At 47.9% G+C, this 21,087-nt stretch overlaps 4 protein-coding genes and 1 long non-coding RNA gene across 7 annotated transcripts in view; 3 read left to right on the forward strand and 2 right to left on the reverse strand.

Annotated features, from left to right (window-relative positions):
- Positions 1 to 6,810, forward strand: part of naa30 (N-alpha-acetyltransferase 30, NatC catalytic subunit) — a 31,136-nt gene extending 24,326 nt beyond the window's left edge. Inside the window, exons 1-5 of one of the 2 annotated variants that reach the window (XM_077586893.1) lie at positions 2,631 to 2,791; positions 2,867 to 3,645; positions 4,364 to 4,487; positions 4,699 to 4,754; positions 5,095 to 6,810. In XM_077586893.1, the coding sequence (XP_077443019.1) occupies positions 2,968 to 3,645; positions 4,364 to 4,487; positions 4,699 to 4,754; positions 5,095 to 5,232 (996 nt within the window). In that variant the 5' untranslated portion in view covers positions 2,631 to 2,791; positions 2,867 to 2,967 and the 3' untranslated portion in view covers positions 5,233 to 6,810. Of the gene's footprint in view, positions 1 to 2,630; positions 2,792 to 2,866; positions 3,646 to 4,363; positions 4,488 to 4,698; positions 4,755 to 5,094 lie in introns of those variants that run through there. The other variant, XM_077586891.1, reaches the window with a different exon arrangement.
- On the reverse strand, positions 6,783 to 10,536 carry armh4 (armadillo like helical domain containing 4). 2 transcript variants are annotated; one of them, XM_077586890.1, is made up of 8 exons: positions 10,216 to 10,536; positions 9,034 to 9,414; positions 8,717 to 8,926; positions 8,557 to 8,646; positions 8,370 to 8,498; positions 7,945 to 7,976; positions 7,734 to 7,883; positions 6,783 to 7,654 (listed from the first exon to the last, which is right to left on the reverse strand). In XM_077586890.1, the coding sequence occupies exons 2-8, from the start codon at positions 9,392 to 9,394 to the stop codon at positions 7,574 to 7,576; spliced, it is 1,053 nt and encodes a 350-aa protein (XP_077443016.1). In that variant the 5' UTR covers positions 9,395 to 9,414; positions 10,216 to 10,536; the 3' UTR covers positions 6,783 to 7,573. The 2 variants fall into 2 exon arrangements, with proteins under 2 accessions (XP_077443016.1, XP_077443015.1); XM_077586889.1 differs by having other exon boundaries at positions 7,734 to 7,976.
- Positions 10,537 to 10,720: 184 nt separating this feature from the next.
- actr10 (actin related protein 10) lies at positions 10,721 to 13,672 on the forward strand. The gene is made up of 12 exons (XM_077586526.1): positions 10,721 to 10,920; positions 11,331 to 11,403; positions 11,488 to 11,570; positions 11,657 to 11,765; positions 11,853 to 11,960; positions 12,061 to 12,128; positions 12,342 to 12,457; positions 12,547 to 12,626; positions 12,733 to 12,806; positions 12,874 to 12,955; positions 13,062 to 13,263; positions 13,328 to 13,672. Exons 1-12 carry the CDS (start codon positions 10,844 to 10,846, stop codon positions 13,507 to 13,509), a joined length of 1,254 nt encoding a protein of 417 aa, XP_077442652.1. The 5' UTR covers positions 10,721 to 10,843; the 3' UTR covers positions 13,510 to 13,672.
- A 148-nt stretch (positions 13,673 to 13,820) lies between these two features.
- On the forward strand, positions 13,821 to 21,046 carry cipcb (CLOCK-interacting pacemaker b). Its single transcript, XM_077586531.1, has 4 exons — positions 13,821 to 14,567; positions 15,737 to 15,919; positions 15,987 to 16,129; positions 18,687 to 21,046. The coding sequence occupies exons 2-4, from the start codon at positions 15,808 to 15,810 to the stop codon at positions 19,341 to 19,343; spliced, it is 912 nt and encodes a 303-aa protein (XP_077442657.1). The 5' UTR covers positions 13,821 to 14,567; positions 15,737 to 15,807; the 3' UTR covers positions 19,344 to 21,046.
- LOC144064215 (uncharacterized) lies at positions 18,170 to 20,612 on the reverse strand. The gene is made up of 4 exons (XR_013296737.1): positions 20,471 to 20,612; positions 20,023 to 20,091; positions 19,738 to 19,826; positions 18,170 to 19,069 (listed from the first exon to the last, which is right to left on the reverse strand). It is a non-coding gene; the product is annotated as an uncharacterized LOC144064215 (long non-coding RNA).
- Positions 21,047 to 21,087: the final 41 nt, after the last annotated feature.

The raw sequence follows: 21,087 nt of genomic DNA on the forward strand, positions 1-21,087 counted from the left end.
CGGCGCGAGACAGATGCCTCGCCGATCTTTTTGCCTTTGGTTCCTCTCCTGGCCTTCCTTCCCCGTCCGTCCTTCCGTCCATCTTTCCTCTTTCTCTCTCCTCGCATGAGTGACAGCTCAATGGCCGCCTCTCCGAGGCTTATCGAGCCTCAGCAGATGGTTGACTTGGATCGCTGTTCACACGGCACGATCCGCGACGCCGATAAACACCGTAACAGAGGCGGCGGGCGGGGGGGCCGCGAGGGTAAAAACGGATGCCATCTCTCCCCGGTTCGTGCCCCTTTCTTCTTCTTCTCCTCCTCCTCCTTCTCACTTCTTTTTTTCTCACCTGGACCTTCTTCGTCCTCCACCTTTAAGCCCTTCTGTCCTCGGCCCCTCCGTTTTGGATCTGGAGCTGTGCGATTGTCTGGGCTCCCCCCGCTGGCTTGGCGCCTGTCTAAAGGGCCCCGAGACCCCCTCACTCACTCGGGGGCCGTCCGGCCTTGCTCCATTTCTGCTCTGCGAAAGGTCAAATCCAGTCTCGGCCGTCCTTCCACTCTTGTTTTGCCAGTCCTTTTTGTAAACCCGTATTAAAGCGTCCCCCCAAAATATTTGATGGTGGGGAGAATGGGATTGCTTGTCACGATTTTTACTCTCGCTTGAACATCTTCCCCGTCTTCATGTCATTCATCTATGACAGGGATTTTTTGGACATTCTTTTATTGTCAGTCGAAGAAACCTTGTTATTCTTAATTATTCTTAAAGTCTTTAGCAGCCATTGGGAGCGCTTGACGTCCAATCCAGTCGCCTTGATTGGGTGGCTACTTTCATATTTGGAAAATCGACATGCTCTATTTTTACCGGCGACGCGTGTAGCAGGTGGCCATCTTGGGTGGGGCAACTGGCGGTTGTGAAGTATATCTCAGAAAGCACATATTATTGTTTCTTAGTACTGGTGACGTCACTTTCATGGTACCGATTACCAATCCAACAATACTTCTTACCTCAGAGTGATTTGACATGCTACGTTGTAGATGTTTTTACTAAGCTAATTAAAATACTGACCTTTCACAATACTGCCGTCTGTTGGTCGACTTGTAGCAAGCCACCCCGTTCTCCCCCGCATTACCTGACTGACCTGCAGCCCAGTCCAATCCGTCCTATTTTAGACGTTTTCCGACAACCGGCCCAATGCACCCGCAACGTTCCATTTGCGCATTCACCTGACCCGCTTTTTGTTCCGGACTCGCACCCCTCACTTCAGACCCTAATTAAGCCAACAGAAACTAATTAAATGTAGACGCCAGGCCTGGCCAGAATGCAGAGGAGTGGGGCTTTTTTTTTAATTTAATGCACGTTTTGACCTCCACTACTTGTTTTTTTGGAAGTATTTTTGTTTCTGGGCTGTAGTCGGGTGCCAAGCTAGCTTTGTAATTATCAACACAGCAGTCACATGACGCAAGCGACACCCTGGAGATATTTGGAAAGCGACGTTGTGGGGGAAAAGGTACGGCGGGGATAGAATAGAACGGGAAACGTATTTAAACGCAGCCAAGAGTCTGCGCTGGAGAGTCCCCGGCAAAAGCTGGCGACGAGAGATGGAGAAAGTCATTAAGAGAAGCCTGTTCAAGTAGATAGGCCCCGAAAGGAGATTGGAAGAGGGGGAAGTGATTTGCGCTTGTCTCATTGCGGCTCTCCTCCAGTTCTCGGCACCCCCGGGCTTAGAGGAGGAAGGCTTCCAAAGGCGCTCTTTGCAGCCGTCAGCTCCGACGCTAGCTAGACGCCTCTTTTCAGGGCGTTCGAGAAAAATATCTATCGAGATTGGCCTATCGTCTATCAAAGAACTTGAAATGACGTGAAACGGGCAGTCATTTAGATGAATGATTGACTGTAATATTGAATAATTGCTCAAGTAAAACATAAAAGGCCTTTGTTAGTCCTACGATGGCAGCAATTATGTTTTTTTTTTACAGTGCAAAAATAGATATTGGTAGCAAAGGAATGTACTCCAATGTAGTTACTTTGTGTTGGATGCTAGTTTAAAAAAATACTGAAATATGATTAGTATTATTGACTTCCAAATAGTATATATTTGAATTTCTATTGATACTCCATGAGAAAACACAATGTTCCCATTTTTTCTTTAGTCATTTTACCCGTTTATTATACTGTAGTGTGATTTACTGTTTTTCAAAAAATTAAGTCCTGAACTGATAAGTTACTTGGAAAAACAGCGACCTCTTATGATGGTATTGTGGTAACGCTGCAAGAGTGGGGTAATGAAAATAAACAGACAATCTGATGCCCTCTAGTGGACGCCCAGGAATATACAACACTGCTTAGAGAATTTTCTCCTCAAATCCCATTTTTATCAAATGAAATAGAGGCCTTAAATAACCCAAACGTGAATCATCAAATTCAAATCACATGACATTCTTCATAAATATCTCTCACAAGCCTTGAACATTTGCTGCTGTTTAAATCATTTTATATGCCAAATGTGATCCAATTTTCTGTGTTTATAACAAGTTTACAAATAGGGACATGAGTACCAGTCAGGGGAATTCCCACCCAAAAAACTAATTAGAGCTGTTATTTTTTAAGTGGCACAAATAGTGAAACAATCTCGGGTTTTATGCGGCATGACTCAAAAGAGCCGTTTTTGTTAAATCATTTCCTTTTGAAAGCCAAGGTGCAAAGTAGCTGCCCGGGTCGCGTTGCGGCACCGTCGTAAATCGTCACCGTGCGGCAGTGTTGCAATGGCCTTTGCTGCGACAGCACTTTACGGCAGCAGGGAGAGCTCGAGGAGAAAGCAAGCAAAGAACGTCGCCGCCGCCTCGCGAGTGCTTTGCCCCCGCAATAATCCGAGGTTTTTTTGCCCCTTTAGGCGCAACGACCCCCGTGCCGTTGTCGTATCCCCTCTTGGCGTCCTGAATGATCTTGTGTCTGACGTTTCCCAAGCGCGAGTCGCCACCTTGATGCGGCGGGATGGCCACAGTGCCGCCTGGGCCTAGTAGCGCACTGCCCGCATCCTCGGCCGAAAGTGCCCCTTTCCCCGGGGCTGGGGCCGAGGACGGAGGGCCGCGTTGCCCCCAGGAGGAGCCGGTGTCGGCGAAGACACTCGCCCAAGACGAGCAGATAGTCAAGAAGAAGCCGAAAGGCATGCTAGCTCGAGCTAGCCCGCCGGCGTTGCACCTGAAAATGCCAGGCGGGGAGCAGCAGCTCAACGGCTTGGCCGCTAGCCCCGCAAAGGAGCCCGGTGGAGCACCGGTGGACGACAGCGACGACGACGACGACGAAGACGACGGGACCCCGATCGCTCCGAACTGCCAACGGGAAGGCCGTCGTTCCAAAAACGGCAGCCATTCGCCTCTTGTTAACAATAACGTGAACGGAATGCCGGCCCGGACGAGAACTCAGGCGCCTTCGCTCGCTTCCGAGAGCTCCGGGGACACGGAGCACCCGCAGCCGCCCTCGGACGAACTTGCCCGGCTGGAGCTCGGCAGCTCGCCGGGCGAAGAGACCCATGACATTTGTTACGTGCGCTACGAGTCCGAGCTCCAGATGCCGTGGATCATGAGACTGATCACTAAGGACTTGTCGGAGCCTTACTCCATTTACACGTACAGGTACTTCATCCACAACTGGCCACAGCTTTGCTTTCTGGTAAGTTGTCTTTTCAATTGTACTATTTGTCCGTGACGACCTTCATTGTCCCTAATTGGTATTTTAATGCTGCTCGAGTGACATATTTGGCTGTCGTTGACGGTGCTCAACGTCCCATCCCTTTTGGCCAAGAAAGGCTGGCAGGAATGAATCGAAGTCTGCCGCCGTCAGTGGCAATGAAAAATTCTGATATTGGACGTCCACTTCTATCCCTTCAGGTCAACTTTTTAGGGGTGAAGTTGTGATACGTTGAGTACATTTAGTTTCGTGGTTATCGTTAGTGTTGACATTTTTGGCCTTATCACTAGAAACGATTTTTTTCAGGTGCCAATCCTTCTTTTGGACTGATTATTTACAAACCTGTATTATGCATGTCACGGAGATTCTAGATGATTGTGCTTTAAGGAACGTTTTACATTATCACTTGCGAAAACTCACCGTCTGACACAACCTGTTTGACCACAATGTATGTCAAAACAGGTTGACGTTGGGATTCAAGCCTCGACAACATTCTTAGTATGCACGTAAAAGTTTCCTCCATGAAACTCTGTGGTAGAGAAGCCCATCGTTGGCGCCTCGTATCCCACGTGGTTTAAAAATCAATTATAGGCCATTTATTGTTAATGTTAATGCTTCGAGAGAAGCCTGGTGGCTCATCAGGCTTATAAAGCACTAGGGGTGACAAAACTTGATTGTGTTTTTTGATTGTTTTGGACAGGCCATGGTGAAACAGGAGTGCGTGGGTGCCATCGTGTGTAAGCTGGACATGCACAAGAAGATGTTCCGGCGCGGCTACATTGCCATGCTAGCCGTCGACTCCAAACACAGAAGGAAAAGCATCGGTGAGGACAAAGAGTGTCTCCCTGTCGTGCTTTTCCCATCCATATTTATTACTCTTCTTCAGACTTAGAATCAAGTGGCGGTAGGACTTTGCTGACTGGGCCAGCTGAATCTTTTTTCTTCTTCAAATAGTTTATGTTATACGCATTTCAGTCGGTCATGTGTCCACTTTACCATCCCCTGAGATGCGCGTCCTCCATCTTGTTTTTTCAGGTACTAATCTGGTGAAGAAGGCCATCTACGCTATGGTGGAGGGCGACTGTGATGAGGTAAGCAAATGGGCTTATTTTTCCCCTTGCTACGTTGCTGCTACATGCAAAAAGTTCATGGAAAATGTATTCAACCTGAAACTTTTGCTTGTAATATGCATTAGAATAAGTGATTACATTTTGGGTTCGCAAGGTCAGCCAAGGAATTACTCTGTAACTTGATAACGGATTAGCTAATATCACTCAAATTTGTAGTTCATATTTCCCCTAGGCAAAAGTTACATTTAGCTCAATTAGCATGAAACCCTTTCAAGTGACCCCTATGTTGTGAAATGTTTCCAACACTTCACTTGAATCAATTCCCATATTTTATCCGTGCGTTGCCCCCACCCTTCCCCAGGTGGTGCTGGAGACGGAAATCACCAACAAGTCTGCGCTGAAGCTATACGAGAATTTAGGTTTTGTGCGGGACAAGCGACTCTTCAGATACTACCTGAACGGCGTGGACGCGCTCAGGCTCAAACTGTGGCTACGTTGAGGGCGCCCCGACGGCCGCGACGGGGAGGGACGGACCCCGACGGACAGACTAACGAGCCTGCCTGCCTGCCTCATCTACGCATACACACAAATACACACACGCACACACATCCACTATTCTCACCCCCTCAGATGTTTCCACGAAGGTCCTTTTTGCTCCAGTCGTGAAAAAAAGATGGAAGCGGCGAAGGGGTTCCCAGAGTCTCTGGATGACCTTGATGTTTTTCGACCTTCAAACTTTAGGCGAGGACGCACGCACGCCCGGCCGGACCCAAGAAAAACAAGTAAGCCAGGGGCTTCCAAGCCCCGCCCTCCCCGAATTTATCGGTGGAGTTTATTTTTGTGTTTCTTTAAAAAGAAAAAAAAATCAGAGGGGTCGAGTTTGCATAAGTACACGCGTGTGTGTGTGTGTGTGTGTGTTTGCCTGGCTGTTTGCGTGTGCGTGAAAGTGCCCCGCCCTGCCCCACCCTGCCCCATGTTTATCAGTTCCCCTTCTTGTTCATCTGGTGGCGCTGTTTATGCTGTGTTGAGTTCATTTTATTGGTTGGCGTTGTTCTGAATCACTCCACGAGCACCTTCAAGTTTAACCCCACTTTTCCCGATTTCCCCCCACATGTTCAAATGCACTGCCAGCCCCCCACGACACCCTCAAAAAGTAGAAGACAGTCTTCCGCCCAAATCGTAAGTCCGATAAATTGACTCCAATAGTGTAACTATGCAGATACACACCATTTTGTTCCTTTCCCCTGTCACTTGCGCTTTAAAATCTTAGTCAGAAAATTATATTGAGATAAAAAATGGAGACTGCATGTCCGAGAGAAAACTGCGTTATTTTGTTTAGCTTCTTCTAAAGAACTCATGTCGGAGGTTCTTGTTTGGGAATTGTTGCGTGTGTTCAATTTTCACGTTACTGTTGATTTTTTTGTTTGACTAAACAGACAATTGTTTATTGAAGTTTCCACTCGATGGAGGAACACATATTTTACCTTTTAGTGACAATAACTGGAAATGAGGATATATAGTTATTTTTTTCCAAAGTTTGGCATAACTTTAATATACTAATATATAATACCCTTATATAACCAAGTGAAATTCATCGCAATATGCAAAATGATTTCGCCTTGCCAATATGCTGCCACAATTTAGAAATGCAAGGGGAAAAATATTCATAATGTATTTTTCCTTAAGCAATTTTGTCCATTTTTTCCCAACCTTTTGAAAACACGTGACCTTTCCTAAACTTGTCCTCAAAGCTGTGAACTAGGCAATGACGTTGTCCTTATTTGGGTGGCTTTACATCTGATTGAAGGGCTTTGTTGTTGTTGTTTTACCCCTTCATGAAAACAAACAAAAGAAATCTTGACCCCGCCCCCAAAAACACACTTCGCCAACCACGCCGCATTGAAAAAGAGGCCAAAAGTGATATTTGCTGTTGTTTTTCTGCATGTCAAATTTGTTTTAACTCCCCTTTTTGATTTGGATCTGCAAAATGTCCAATAGATCTTATTTAATGTGGAGAAGAGAGAGATGACAAAAAAAAGAACACAGAAATAAATTATTTGATTTTTTTAATGCTGTACACCGGACTGGTCTACGTTTTTTCTTTACGCGTCGCACTACAATTGGGTTTCGTAAATTATTTTATTTTGGTAAAACAGCAAAGTTAAAACGCCCCCTTTTTAAACCTTAAAACGGTATTATTGCATTAACAGCTGCAATTGAACAATAAACAGGACAAAAACAATTTCCCGACAAAAATAGCTCCATGGCTGTCAATGGCTTTGAAACATGATCAAAATATGTAGCAATTTTGTATTTACTCTTAGACATTTACAAACAAAACACTACATTTGCATAATGTATCACCGATAGTCTTTCAATCACGGGCTTCAGCCATATTCCTTTTTAAAGTCATATTTTACAAACAAATCTGTATTTTACAACAACAAACACACTGCAAAAATCCGACATTTCCCATTTTGTTACCCTTTTTGAAAATTTAACTTAAAAATAAATAATTTCCCCCTTTTTTCGCTTTGGATAACCATTTAAATAAAATAAATAGAATGGAAAAATATAAACTTTAAAAAAAATGATAAAATACAATTACACTTTTCCTATTTCCCCCCCAGATTCAAGTAAAAGTTATTTCACTAAAGTACAAAGAGAGAACTTTTCCGATTGGGGATTTTGACTTTTTTTCTTTTTAGATTTACAACGTTCCTTCCACTATTTACTAAAATAGTTTTTTCCCCCTCATCTTTTAGTTGTCGATTAATCGACGTATGGTGGCGCCCCGCGCCGGCCAATCAGTTGGACGTCCCTACTTCATTGGGTTTGGATCAGAACTCGTCCTCAGAGCTGTCCGCTAGCAACATAGCTTGATCCTGCCGTCCGAGACCGGGGCGGGCTTCGCTGGTTTGCTATGTCAAATATGGGATCAAATTCTCCGTTAGCACCGTTAAAAAAGGTTAGCATTCCACGTAGAAAATGCGTACTCACCTCCGCAGGTTGAACCTTCCTGCGTTGGCGTTTGAAGCTGTTCCTCCGCCTCCGTCGGATCCTTCCGACGCCGTAGAGGGCGCCGACGAGTATCAGGGCGCCCACAATGCCGACGGCTACCGGGGCTAGAATCCCTGACACGTAGCCTGCCTGCGTCGGGAGGAAAGTAGTGAGGGGGCGTAGTAGCCATGGACGGCGAGGTTATTCTTACCTTTTCGCGTATTAATGCTACCCAGCTTCGCACTGCAAGGAAGACATTTTAACATTAACTCTTGAAACGCTTGTTCGTTAGCCCCGCCCAATGGCATGTAATGAGTCAAATACGAATGGCTAGCTGGGGTAGGCTCCAGCACCCCCGCGAAAAAAGTTTTTGGTTAATTCCCAAAAATAGGCACTTGTTTTCTTTTTAAAAGTATGGAAGGATTGCAGCTACCGAAGGAACAAAATGTTTGTCAAACAACAAAATGAGTCACTTGCACAAAAGAGGGTCAAAGGTCAACTTTAGCTGTTCTGTCTTGATCTTACGTAAACAACAAAGTTTTGCGGTCAAACGTGTTTTGAAATATAGTGGCTAGACATGCTAACGGCGGGAGAACCTTTAAACAATCTAGAAAAACTCGTCAGTGGGTGTCTTACTCAGGCCCTGGTTGCCTCGCACCCACACGGGAGGTGGCGGGGGGATAAGGCTGTAAGGGGCCTGCGTCCGGGGCGACTCGCTGGGGTTCTCCTCATCCTCCGCCGATTCGTCCGAAGTCTCCTCTGCGTCTGAGAAGTGAACCGTTATTTTGCCGTTCAAAAATGGAACGCGCCGTCGTTGGCTTACCGTAGCGCTCGCTCTGAAAAAAACACAAGGGGCGTGTCCGCACATCTGGGTCGGCCGTCGCTCGCAAAATGTCAGCCGTTGGCGCGCCGTCTTAACGTCAGAAAACACGGGTCGCTTTGAAAGGTCCACGCGGGAGAGGCGCGGGTTAGAAAAAACACACTTGATCTGATGGGTGGGTCTCTCGCGGTGGGCGGGGGGGTCCGACGGGGCTCGTCTGTCTCGGTGGCGACCGCTCGCGCCGGCACGTTCGCCTCGCTGGCGACCGGTTGCTGCGACGGGGACGCGGCGGCTTCTTCCAGGGGCTCAAAAATGAGAGGCAGCGACTCGGATGACATGGTGCCCTCCGTGGGTTGGTCCCGGGATGGCGGCGCTGCATCCAATCAAAGGAGTTTCTTCATTACAGGTTGGCTATATGTTTCATTATCTAATTATCTAACACATTGACTGCCAATGATGGCGCACTATGTCCACACTCACCTCCACTTGGTGTGAGGGTCTCCGTCCACAGGCCGTCCGCACCGTCCTCTTTAGGCAGGATGTCCGGTAAGAAGGGCTCCGGTGGCGTGGGGATGGCGGGACCTTCGCCTTCGCGTTCCCACGCCGGCGCCGAGCTCCCATCGGTCGACCCGCCTGGATTGGGAGACCCTCTCGCGTCTCCAAATGTCACGTCTCTCGCCGTCCTTTCTAGAATGGTCTCGTTTTCACTTGGCGCCGTCGTCCTCCAGGGTCTCCATCCGAGCGGCCCGGGGGGCTTGTGAACGTCCCGGGCTGCATTTCCACACACGCACAGACATACTGCGGCCAGGAGGAGGTGACAGAGGGCGTCTGACGGCAACATCTTGGGTCTTCTCTCAGGGTCTGCAAGTCCAGAAGTTGAGTTAGATTCAGTTGTATTTCACTTTTTAGAACAACATATGTATCTCCATTTGATTAGTTGTAAAAAAAAAATGATTAAAGTGCAGTGTTTGTGTAAGAATTAGGTTTTTATTGCTTTATTTTTTTTTTTTAAACTCAAGTGTCTTATTTAACTCATTGGTTGCCATTCACAGCACTACACGTCCAATCTAGACATCTCCCAAAATGGACTGGACATCTAGCCTGTATATTCATTTGAAAGATTTGGATGTATCGGCATTAAAGGCATGCAACGAGGTAAGTATGGGGGGAAAAGTATTACTTGAGGATGTAATGTATCATTTATCATTATAAATGAATATGACTAATCATGGAAAATAATAAAGGCACATTTAAATAGCCCAAAACTGGCTGTAATTCTTTAAAACGGAAATGAAGACACCTGAAAATAGCAGCCGTCCTGTTTGGAAAGATGACTTCCCTAAAAATTAATTTAAAAAAAACCCATTTGAGCTGAATTCATCTCCAGATCCGCTGCGCCATGGTTACCAAATCCGAGCTGAGTCACAGTAATCGTCGCCATGCACAAATATTGGAACGGCAATATCCCAAAATTGGAATATATCAACTGTCCCGGCAAAAAAAGCGGAATAAACAACTCCACGCTGCGTTATGTGGGCATCCCAATCGCATTACACGCTTTCAATAGACACCCATACCAATGTTGGGCTATCTGGAACACATCAATGTGAACCGAGAAAAAAAAATCATATACACGCACACAATAAAATGGAGTATGCTTACCTTGCAGGGCGCATGATGGACCACAGAGGATGCAAAAAAAAATGGAATTCTTGTGCTGAAGGACGGATGGATCAAAAGAAAAAGGGGAGGTTCGTTCCTTGTTGTTGTTTTTGTCAGCGTTCGATCTCCTCAAGTGCGCCTACCAGTGACGCCCCAAATGATGGAAACTGTCAGTTAAACCAGGCAAAATGCATCTAAATCCTAATTTAAAGACCGCAATGAACCCATTTTTGGGTGTTCGCTGCGTTGTATAATCGATTTGAATTGTCACGCGTTTTCATTTTTGGGAATTTCTGCACATCCTTCTCATTTGTACTCCCGTCCACAAGAGGGCGGTAATGTACCAGCATTGAGCGTTTCGTTCAAATTAGCCCTAAATTCTGATTCGTAATCGCAAATAGCATTTTTTTAGTTAAAGGGTAACTGAAAACATAAAAGCAGTCCAGAATCTTAAAAGATAGCACATAAATATTTAAAATATATATATATTTTGTCGGGCGCCTGAGAGTGACGTCATCGCGCCTCCATCTCCAGCCCAGCCCAAACCAGAAGTCGAACGTCTTATTTGTCTTCCTAACAAAACGTTGACACAAACCACCGCAACCGTATTAAAATTGAATAACTTAAAATGCCATTATTTGATGGTCTGGGCAGTGGAGCTGAAAAGACCGCCATCGTCATCGACCTAGGAGCGGCGTATACAAAGTGAGTATACATACACTGTTAGCTGTCGGCTAGCTGACACTGCTAACATCATGTCAATGTTGATTTTTTTTGTCGTTTATGATAGTTACGTTATATTCCATACGTCAGTGTATTCTAAATGAGAGCGCTTTTGGCAAAATCTTTATAATGGCTTAAGACTTTTTTTGTTAGCTAAATGCTCTCTAAATCAGAAAAGTTAACTTCTCATTTAATGTCTGCCTTCTTATTCTGATGTAAAATTCAGCATAATTTTTAGTCCAGCAGCATTGACTTAAATCAAGCGTGTCAACCTCGCCGAAGGCAAATCACATGAAGTAGTTGATGGATAAAGACCTTTTTGTCTTCCGTCTTACCCTTTTGACTGTAGAACATTTCCCCCGTGACCTAATTTTTGTGTCGGGCCCTTCCAGATGCGGCTTTGCAGGGGAAACGGGGCCCAGGTTCATCATTCCGAGCGAGATACGCAAGCCGGGACAGCAGCAGGTAGCGAAAATGACACTTTTGGAAACCATAACCAATACTTTTCCAGCCGTCGCTGACGTTTGCTTTGCTTTTTCTTATGCGTAGGCCACCAAAGTGGTTCAGTACAACATCAACACAGACGAGCTTTATGTCATTCTCAAAGAGTTTATCCACACCCTATACTTCAGGTGAGCCCACGAGCAAGTAAACTCCAGGGAAAGGTTTTCCAAATTAACTTTCCTATTGTTTTTCCCCGCGCATTTACGACGTTCAGACATCTCCTGGTGAACCCTCGCGACAGAAGAGTGGTCATCATCGAGTCCATCCTCTGCCCGTCTCACTTTAGGGAGACGCTCACCAAGGTTTTCTTCAAACAGTTTGAGGTAAAGAGTTCTTGGAACAACTCTACATCTTCACTTTTCTGACAGCCGTCCTCCTGAACGTCTACTGTTTTTTTTTCTGGGTGCCAGGTACCCTCCATTCTTTTCGCACCGAGTCACCTGATGGCCATCATGACGTTGGGTATCAACTCGGCTCTTGTCATGGACTGCGGCCACACAGAAACCTTGGTGCTGCCTGTATCCTTTTGTTGCATTCTAATGAGAACTTTGAGGCTTGTTTGTTGTTGTTGTGTTTTTATTTAATTATTTTTAGCTATCTCCTTAACCCGCTCACCAGGTCTATGAGTGCACTTTGATTCTGCCAGCCTGGGAGGCTTTGCCTTTGGGCGGGAAAGCCATCCACAAGTGAGACGCTTTGAAATTTGGGCTCAACAATTGATAGCTTTTGAATAGTGATTTTAGCTCTTTGCCAATGAACAAGCGTTAATTCTAACTTCAAATGTAAATAAGACCATTTGAAACCACAACAATCAGCCAGAAAAATCAAATGTATTTATTTTTAAATCAGCTCTGCTTTACACCTGAAATTGACATCATGAAATATGTGTCTAAATTCAGAGAACTAGATGGACTCCTTGTAGAACAGTGCAGCGTGGACACCGACACCACCACCGGACAAAGCGTGCCTGCCGTCATCGGTGTCATCCCGGAGGAGATCGTGGAGGACATTAAAGGTGAGTGGGAAGTGCTTTTTCCCCCCCAATTCCCGTCTTGGAAAATGTGTGTTCCTAACGTGACGACCGTGGTGATTTTGTTCCTCCAGTAAGAACTTGCTTCGTCAGTGACCTGCAGAGAGGCCTCAAACTACAGGCAGCCAAGTTCAACATAGACGGTTTGGCCGAGGTGAGCGAGCTGACGTTGACGACTGGAAGCGATCGAAAAAAAAAATGGACGTCTTCCAACCGTTAATGAGAAGAGTTCACATTTTAGCATGTGTGTGTGATTTTAGCGTCCGGCTCCTCCGCCAGACGTCGACTATCCTCTGGACGGCCAGAAAATCCTGCACATAAAAGGATCCATCAGGTGAAAAATGGGAATTTGTTTTGCCTCGTCCAAGTGGGAAACGTGACTCTGTTTACTTTCTTGCTAGGGACTCCCTCATGGAGATTATGTTTGAGCAGGACAATGAAGAAAAGAGCGTCGCCTCGCTCATCCTCGACGCCCTGGTGAAGGTATGCGACAAACTAATGGATCGACCAGGCGCCGTGCGGAAACAGACGGCCATTTCCAGGTTTTTCGAGCTGGCGCGATGGCCTAAAAGTCCCGTTTGTCCCGCAGTGCCCCATCGACACCCGCAAAGTGCTGTCCGAAAATCTGGTGGTCATCGGCGGCACGGCCATGCTGCCGGGTTTCCTCCACCGCCTGCTGGCCGAAATCCGCCTACTGGCGGAGAAGCCCAAGTACCGCCACGTGCTGGCCAGCAAGAGCTTCCGCGTGCACTCGCCGCCCGCCAAGCCCAACTGCACCGCTTGGCTCGGAGGTAGGAAAGGCTCCGTTTGCTTTGGGGAAGATTTTCACTGTGGAGCTCTTTTCCCCCCCACTAGGTGCCATTTTCGGGGCACTGCAGGACATCCTCGGGAGCAGGTCGGTGTCCCGCGACTACTACAACCAGGTGGGTCGTATCCCCGACTGGTGTTGCCTGAGCACGCCACCGCCCGAGTCGCTGTACGAAGCCGGGAAGACGCCACCAACGCTGATGAAGAGGGCTTTCTCCACAGAGAAGTAGATGCCACATAAACTTTAGTTTTTTTTTTTTTAATTCCTTGGTTGCCCCAACGACAACACACGCCCTACCCATCGGAAATCTCCTTTTTAGCGTCCTCAACTAAATTGTTCTCCCTGTATTTGTGCTGTGAGCCCCCAAATACAGTCATAACAACACAACCAAACCAAGTCTTTCTCACTGATTGACGTTTTGAATAACCGGTTGCCAGATTGACATTTTTTGTTGAAAGCACCAACAAATCGTAATGTTTTTTGTGAATCCTGCGCAGTAAGAAAAATGTGTAGATGTAGTGTATTGCAATAACTAGTTGCAAAAGAGTCGTGTCAAGTTGACACTGCATGTTGGACCGAATTTATTGCGACAATTATGTTCTTTGATTAGTAAATCATTAGCTTCTACTTTTCGTTTTAGGGAGTGCAGACTTTATTTTGTCCTCGGGCTCCCGCAGCTTTGTTTTAGGACGCCACTGGGGTCAGCTGCGGGGCTCTTATGTAATATTACCGACTAGACGCGTCAGTGGATTTCCCGATGGTACGTGCGTTCAGGAGATATGTTTGTGTTCGAGTACACGCCTACCGCACACGATGTACTCAAATGTCTCCTCACATTGGGAAGCGGTCACGTTTTTCAGCTGCTGGCCGCGCCGGCCAATCACGAGGCCGAAGCGAGACGACGTCAGAAGGCACGCGACGATTCAACGCCCCTTTCTGCCAAATATGGTAAAGCGTCTGGAACTTGCATCTCGCTTAACTCTGCGTTTTCTCCTCCTTTTTAACGACTAAATTGCAGAAACGTTGACATTTGTGAAGGTGTTGTTCAATTGGAGGCCGGGCGAGTGAAACGTTTCAGGGCCAAAGTCGACGGCTGGAACCACCGTGCGCCGCATGTGACTGGCCGGCGGAGGAGGGGCGACCGTGTCTCGTGTACTGTACCGTGGAACGCCGAAGACTGGCCAGCAGCCACAGACGGAAAAGCAAAGCATCCGCCCGTCGTCCGACCACCAGCTTCCCTCGCCGTCCTTCTCCAGCGCGCACAACATTTGTTTTACTCGTCCAAAAGTAAGCCATTTTCTCTCTTTTGTTATAACTGCGTGTTTATTTGTTTGTTTTCAACTCTTCGTAGCTCGAGCGTCGTCAACTTAACTTAGCGTGTTGCTAACAAATAGCTTCGATTTGCATGCGACGTATTTTGTGGCCACGATGCACTTGAGAAACTTCAAATAACTCACGCGTTCCCTATAAAAGCAGTTGAATAGCAGGATACGTTTTCAAATAATGCATTAAATTCCATGATGACTAGTTCATCACGTATAGTGCTAATGTTGTAGCACGCGAGCCGTTTTGTAATAATAATAATAATCGGACATAGGCTTTGTCATCATCATTGACTCGACAAAAGCCTAATTGTCATCATACCCAGCCTCGTATGACGAAATTGGTAACATTGTAAATGTTGCGTTCAATGTTTTTTGTTGTTGTTGTTGTTAGTGGTGGTAGTGGCTAAAACGATAGCAAACTAGTTATTACCATAGTATATTAGGACGTTGGACGTTTATGACCGCCATTGTCAAGCAATGAGTTAAATATGTCAATGTTGTAAGCAATATATTTCGTGAGTAACGCATTAATTTCCACTTTGCTTCGAGAGGAAGTAGTGTGACTGAAGTGCTCATTTTGTAGCACTGAAGCTGTTTATAAATGTGGCGTTCAATGTCGTTTGGTGGTGGTAATAATAATGATAGGCCAACTGGCAATTGAAATGGCAGATTGCATTTTTGGACGTGGAAGTGCTCTTTTTTTTGGCCGTCAATGGCATGCAATGAGTAAAAACACGTTTATGTTGTGCCCAAAAAGGCTATTTATTAAGCCATAATTTGAGCATTAACGCTCCACTTAGTCATGAAGGAAATGGCAAAACTTTTAATATTGAGTTAAATAGTACAACTTTTTCAGAAGGAAAATATTTTGAACCCACTGCCATTGACAGATCAAATTCATTTTACATCCATAGGTGTCCAATCCAATTTGACCAGGGGATTGGGGACGGTTGCGGATTTTTAAAAGCGAACAACTGTCAACGTTGTTTTTTAACGAAACGGCCTATCTAATAGACGATAGTCTTGCTCAATGTTTAGCGTTTTGCATTTGATGGGCTTGTTGCTCAAGCTATCGATGCGTCGTCACGCTCCTGGCCTCGAGTCTCCCTCATCTTGTCCGTGGTTTTCCAGATCCGCCTTCCGGCGCGCTGATGTAGCTGCTCGCGGGCCCGCTTGTCCGTAGCGACGGGAAAAGCCAGAAGATGAGCGCCAAGCGGAAAGTGGAAAGCGAACCGCGGGCCGCCGCCAGGCCCCGCCTCTCCAAGTCTCACGGCGCCTCTCGAGCCGACTCGGAGAGAGACTCTGGATTCTCAGGTTGGTCTTTGCTCGGCTTTTTTGTTCGTTCCATCCATCCTCACGTGCCTTTCTCCTTGGTGGCTAGATGCCAGCTCGGAGCACACGGGGACCACGGACAACACAGACTCCGAGGACTCGTCGCGGCCGGGAAGCCGGTTATCTGTGGTCGGGGGGTCCTACTCCGGCGTGTCCCCGATGATCGTTGTGAACAATGTGCTCCTCAAGCAGGTAGCCAGAAGCGCCTCTGCGCGTCGGGCTTTGCGTTCGGGCCAACTTTTGCCGAACACCCCCTAAAATAAATAACCCGCTTATATATCTGCAAGTGTCAATTATCCACAGGGACGATTGGTGTTTTGCTGTACACTTGCAAATTGTTACTTGAAATGTTCACCTTAGTATCATAAAAAAAGATAATATTAATAATAATTCCGGTTGAATAAATAGCCAAAAAAATATTTCTGTGTAAATGTGGAAATGTAAAATATTACAGTTTTATTATAAAGAGCAATGTCTCCGATTCTGCGTTTAGGCCCAAAAATCATTTTATTAAATAAATATACAAGACAGAAGCAAAGTTCAATAATCCAAAAGTATTTATTTTTTAAGTATATTTGCAGTCCAAACTCAATGTAGGTAAGTAAGTAGGTGCCCCCCTGCCTTTGGGCAAAGGCGAAGCCAGCCACTGGACGGCCACTAGACGCGAAGCCGGCCACTAGTCGTGGCCGGCGAAGCCGGCCACTAGTCGTGGCCGGCGAAGCCGGCCACTAGTCGTGGCCGGCGAAGCCGGCCACTAGTCGTGGCCGGCGAAGCCGGCCACTAGTCGTGGCCGGCGAAGCCGGCCACTAGTCGTGGCCGGCGAAGCCGGCCACTAGTCGTGGCCGGCGAAGCCGGCCACTAGTCGTGGCCGGCGAAGCCGGCCACTAGTCGTGGCCGGCGAAGCCGGCCACTAGTCGTGGCCGGCGAAGCCGGCCACTAGTCGTGGCCGGCGAAGCCGGCCACGACTAGTCGTGGCCGGCGAAGCCGGCCACTAGTCGTGGCCGGCGAAGCCGGCCACTAGTCGTGGCCGGCGAAGCCGGCCACTAGTCGTGGCCGGCGAAGCCGGCCACTAGTCGTGGCCGGCGAAGCCGGCCACTAGTCGTGGCCGGCGAAGCCGGCCACTAGTCGTGGCCGGCGAAGCCGGCCACTAGACGTGGCCGGCGAAGCCGGCCACTAGACGTGGCCGGCGAAGCCGGCCACTAGACGTGGCCGGCGAAGCCGGCCACTAGACGTGGCCGGCGAAGCCGGCCACTAGTCGTGGCCGGCGAAGCCGGCCACTAGTCGTGGCCGGCGAAGCCGGCCACTAGTCGTGGCCGGCGAAGCCGGCCACTAGTCGTGGCCGGCGAAGCCGGCCACTAGTCGTGGCCGGCGAAGCCGGCCACTAGTCGTGGCCGGCGAAGCCGGCCACTAGACGTGGCCGGCGAAGCCGGCCACTAGACGTGGCCGGCGAAGCCGGCCACTAGACGTGGCCGGCGAAGCCGGCCACTAGACGTGGCCGGCGAAGCCGGCCACTAGTCGTGGCCGGCGAAGCCGGCCACTAGTCGTGGCCGGCGAAGCCGGCCACTAGTCGTGGCCGGCGAAGCCGGCCACTAGTCGTGGCCGGCGAAGCCGGCCACTAGTCGTGGCCGGCGAAGCCGGCCACTAGTCGTGGCCGGCGAAGCCGGCCACTAGTCGTGGCCGGCGAAGCCGGCCACTAGTCGTGGCCGGCGAAGCCGGCCACTAGTCGTGGCCGGCGAAGCCGGCCACTAGTCGTGGCCGGCGAAGCCGGCCACTAGTCGTGGCCGGCGAAGCCGGCCACTAGTCGTGGCCGGCGAAGCCGGCCACTAGTCGTGGCCGTCGTGGCCGGCAAAGCCGGCCACTAGTCGTGGCCAGCGAATTGATTGTATTTTTTAACAAACTAGTCGTGGCCGGCAAAGCCGGCCACTAGTCGTGGCCGTCGTGGCCGGCAAAGCCGGCCACTAGTCGTGGCCAGCGAATTGATTGTATTTTTTAACAAACCTAAAAAGCCAAAAAATATCTGTGCTCAGTAATGCATGTATTCAAGGCAGTGTTGCCCATATAGATCTTTTTTTTGTGTATAACCTGTGAGGAGTGATTGGGTGGGCATTGGGCAAAAGGATAATGGGCACCCTCTTGGGGGAGCTGACCACGACTAGTGGCCGGCGAAGCCGGGCACTAGTCATGGCGAAGCCGGCCACTAGACGTGGCCGGCGAAGCCGGCCACTAGTCGTGGCCGGCGAAGCCGGCCACTAGTCGTGGCCGGCAAAGCCGGCCACTAGTCAGCCAAAGAGAACGCACCTGCTGACTTGGGGAATCCGCTTGTCTCTGTCAATCACAGAGTCCACATGGCTGGGCGTTGGGACAAGCAGAGGCTCCACTTCCAACATGGCCAGAGTGCTCAGCTCCCCCAAGAGGGTGCCCATTATCCTTTTGCCCAATGCCCACCCAATCACTCCTCACAGGTTATACACAAAAAAAAGATCTATATGGGCAACACTGCCTTGAATACATGCATTACTGAGCACAGATATTTTTTGGCTTTTTAGGTTTGTTAAAAAATACAATCATCCTTGAGGAAAAAAAAAAATAACAGAAACATACTTGAAGAAGACAAACAAACAAGTAAATATGTAACAATCGTTCGACAGGAAGTGACGCCGGCTACTAGTGACATGTTGTATTTAGTGCCATAATGAAAGGGTTTTTCTAGTCTTGAGGCTTAATTTCACTTGGTGTCACGTGTTTGCAGCCCAGAGACGAGGGTCCACCAGCCGTGAAATCCTGGAGCTTCAGCCCCGGCATGGAGATGGTCCGGCAGCCTCAGGTGGTCTTCCTTCAGCCCGTGGTCTCGCGCAAAGCCTCCAAGGAGACGTCCCGCCACCGGCGCCTCAAGAAGTACCTCCCCATCCTCAAGTCCTACCCCAAGATCGCGCCATATCCCGGCAATGCTTCTTCTTCCTCGGGGAGGGGAAGCGCCTCTTCTTCGTCTTCTGCGACGGCGCCTCCTCGGGAGCCGGGCCAGGGCCAGGTCCAGGTCCAGGTCGCTGTTCTCTCCACGGGCCGAGACGAGGCGGCACCGTTGCCATCGGCCACCGAGGACGACAGCGACGGCGACAGCAGGCGTAAGCGTTTCTGCAACACATACAACATTCTGAGTAAATCGGGGCTCCTGGACATCACGCTGCGCACCAAGGAGTTGCTGCGCCAGAACCGCCGCACCCAGACGGAGCTGGACCGCCTCCGCGAACATACCCGTCTCTTCGTGCAGGCGCTGCACAGCGGCGACGCAACTCTCTGCCTCAAGCTGCTCGCCAGCCTTCAGGAGGAAGAGGACGATGACAAAAGGGCACCGCCCGCCGCCTCCGAGGACGACTGGATCTCGGGAGGCGGATCCCAGCCAGACTGACGTGACGCGCAACGCATTGCTAAGCCCCGCTAGCAATTTGGCCTACATTTTAGGGTACTGACAGACGAGTCCAGCCCCCCCGAGGGACATCTTTTTGTCGGCCCGGTGATCACTAAGGACTTGTTACGCATGCTCCCCCGGTACTGGCACTAATGCGACCACAGGGGATGCTCCAAAGTCTTACATCTGATCAACTGGATTAAAGGTCTTAACACTTAATAGTACAAAAAAAGTCAACGTCCAGCAATCTTCTAAATGTTAGGTTTCTAATTCAATCTAGCCCGGCTGCAAAAGTTAGTCACATGCATCAACTTAAATAAAGTTCCTATAAAATGCGTGAAAAATTACTGTTTTTTCCTAAACTTTTAATTTATAAAAATGTAACTTTTTTTACCTTTTTTTTTTCCTTTTCTTTCACTGCCAGCCTCTCCAAGTCAAAATGGACTGGACGTCTTGCGTTGTCAACGGCAGCTACTGTGTGCCCTATATGGGGTAAAAAAAAAATGAAGTCACATTAAATTCTATTCCTCTACGCTAACCACTAAGCTGATTAATTGGCTATCACGTTTTGAGGATAGAGCAATTGAACACTTGCAGATTATTTTTTATTTCTATTAGCTAAACTGTGTCCAGGCAGACTAAGATCACCGAAACGGCCGTCCAGTTTTTGTGAGCTTACCTCAAGTGTCTTTTTGCGTTGATCTCGGCTTCCTGGTGCGGCGCTCCGCCGCCATTGATTTGAAAATGTCTAAAAATGTTGAAAGGGGGGGAAAAGGCCTTAGTTAGAATTGCGAAGCGTTTAAGCACAACACAAAATCCCTTAGGCAGCTAATCCTTGTCAAAACGCAGCGTCAACCACTATACTTTCTTTCCTCTGTATTAATGATTTAAAACATACTTGAAATGAGGGATTGTGCTCTTTTTTTTTTCTGGCGCAAGTGAGGATGTCTTCTTATTGGTTGCGGTTTAACTGCTCTCGCACCCGAATGAATCTTGATGGCTTTTAGACTGCATTAAGCCGCTTGTGACTGTCTGTCGTCCCGTTTTAGTTTTGGGCTTCTCTAATTATCTCCTCGCGTTCGTTCGGGTTTGCTTAAATAAACAAAAATACTTTCGATGTTACTTACTCTGTGATCTGTTAGTGACGACTTGACTCTTGTTGACAGGAAACCAAACGATGTTGGTTGTTTGAAACGATCCAGAGTGTGTTGTTATCTGCTTCATGTCAAGAGAATGCCCAAACCTGCAGCAAAATAGGTACATTTAGTGTCAAGGCTTCTTTTGTTTTGTGTGACTGAAAGCAAAACGACGAGCTTCCGATTACAAGTAAAACCTGAAGCCACAATGCCAAGTGTGTTGGTTTTCTTTTCTGCACAACATATGTCTATGTACATGATGAAAATATCCCATTATTCCCCTGAATTTTGCTATTTCAGGTGGAGTGTTTTACAGGGAAAAAAGGACGGACACTTTTGGGATGGGTGTCCTTCCCTGTTGTTATCATAGATGTCATATTTAAAATGAGACGTCTGATAAATGTCATCACTCAATGGGCATTTCGCATTGCACCAATTCGATATAGTCAACGGCGCATATATACTTGGAAAAGCTTTAAGTTGCTTCCTTTTCTAACGGCTTGGTTTGTCATAAATGCTGTAAATTAACCGCAAAGCTAAAATAAAGACATCAATCCCCGGCCTGAATCTACGGTGTGTTATAGTATGCCAAAACATGTGTTAGAGTA

This window comes from Stigmatopora argus, chromosome 19 (assembly GCF_051989625.1).
Source record: "Stigmatopora argus isolate UIUO_Sarg chromosome 19, RoL_Sarg_1.0, whole genome shotgun sequence".
NCBI classification, from domain to species: Eukaryota; Metazoa; Chordata; class Actinopteri; order Syngnathiformes; family Syngnathidae; genus Stigmatopora; species Stigmatopora argus.

Coding starts and splice junctions, on each gene's coding strand:
- armh4 (XM_077586889.1), bottom strand. CDS start 9,394: ATGTTGCCGTCAGACGCCCTCTGTCACCTCCTCCTGGCCGCAGTATGT. Junction 8,499..8,556: donor TTTTCAGAGCGAGCGCTACG/GTAAGCCAACGA, acceptor TTCACTTCTCAG/ACGCAGAGGAGACTTCGGAC. Junction 7,655..7,733: donor GGAAGGTTCAACCTGCGGAG/GTGAGTACGCAT, acceptor TATTTGACATAG/CAAACCAGCGAAGCCCGCCC.
- actr10 (XM_077586526.1), top strand. CDS start 10,844: ATGCCATTATTTGATGGTCTGGGCAGTGGAGCTGAAAAGACCGCCATC. Junction 12,129..12,341: donor GGCGGGAAAGCCATCCACAA/GTGAGACGCTTT, acceptor GTCTAAATTCAG/AGAACTAGATGGACTCCTTG. Junction 12,807..12,873: donor CACATAAAAGGATCCATCAG/GTGAAAAATGGG, acceptor CTTTCTTGCTAG/GGACTCCCTCATGGAGATTA.
- cipcb (XM_077586531.1), top strand. CDS start 15,808: ATGAGCGCCAAGCGGAAAGTGGAAAGCGAACCGCGGGCCGCCGCCAGG. Junction 15,920..15,986: donor GAGAGACTCTGGATTCTCAG/GTTGGTCTTTGC, acceptor CTTGGTGGCTAG/ATGCCAGCTCGGAGCACACG. Junction 16,130..18,686: donor ACAATGTGCTCCTCAAGCAG/GTAGCCAGAAGC, acceptor ACGTGTTTGCAG/CCCAGAGACGAGGGTCCACC.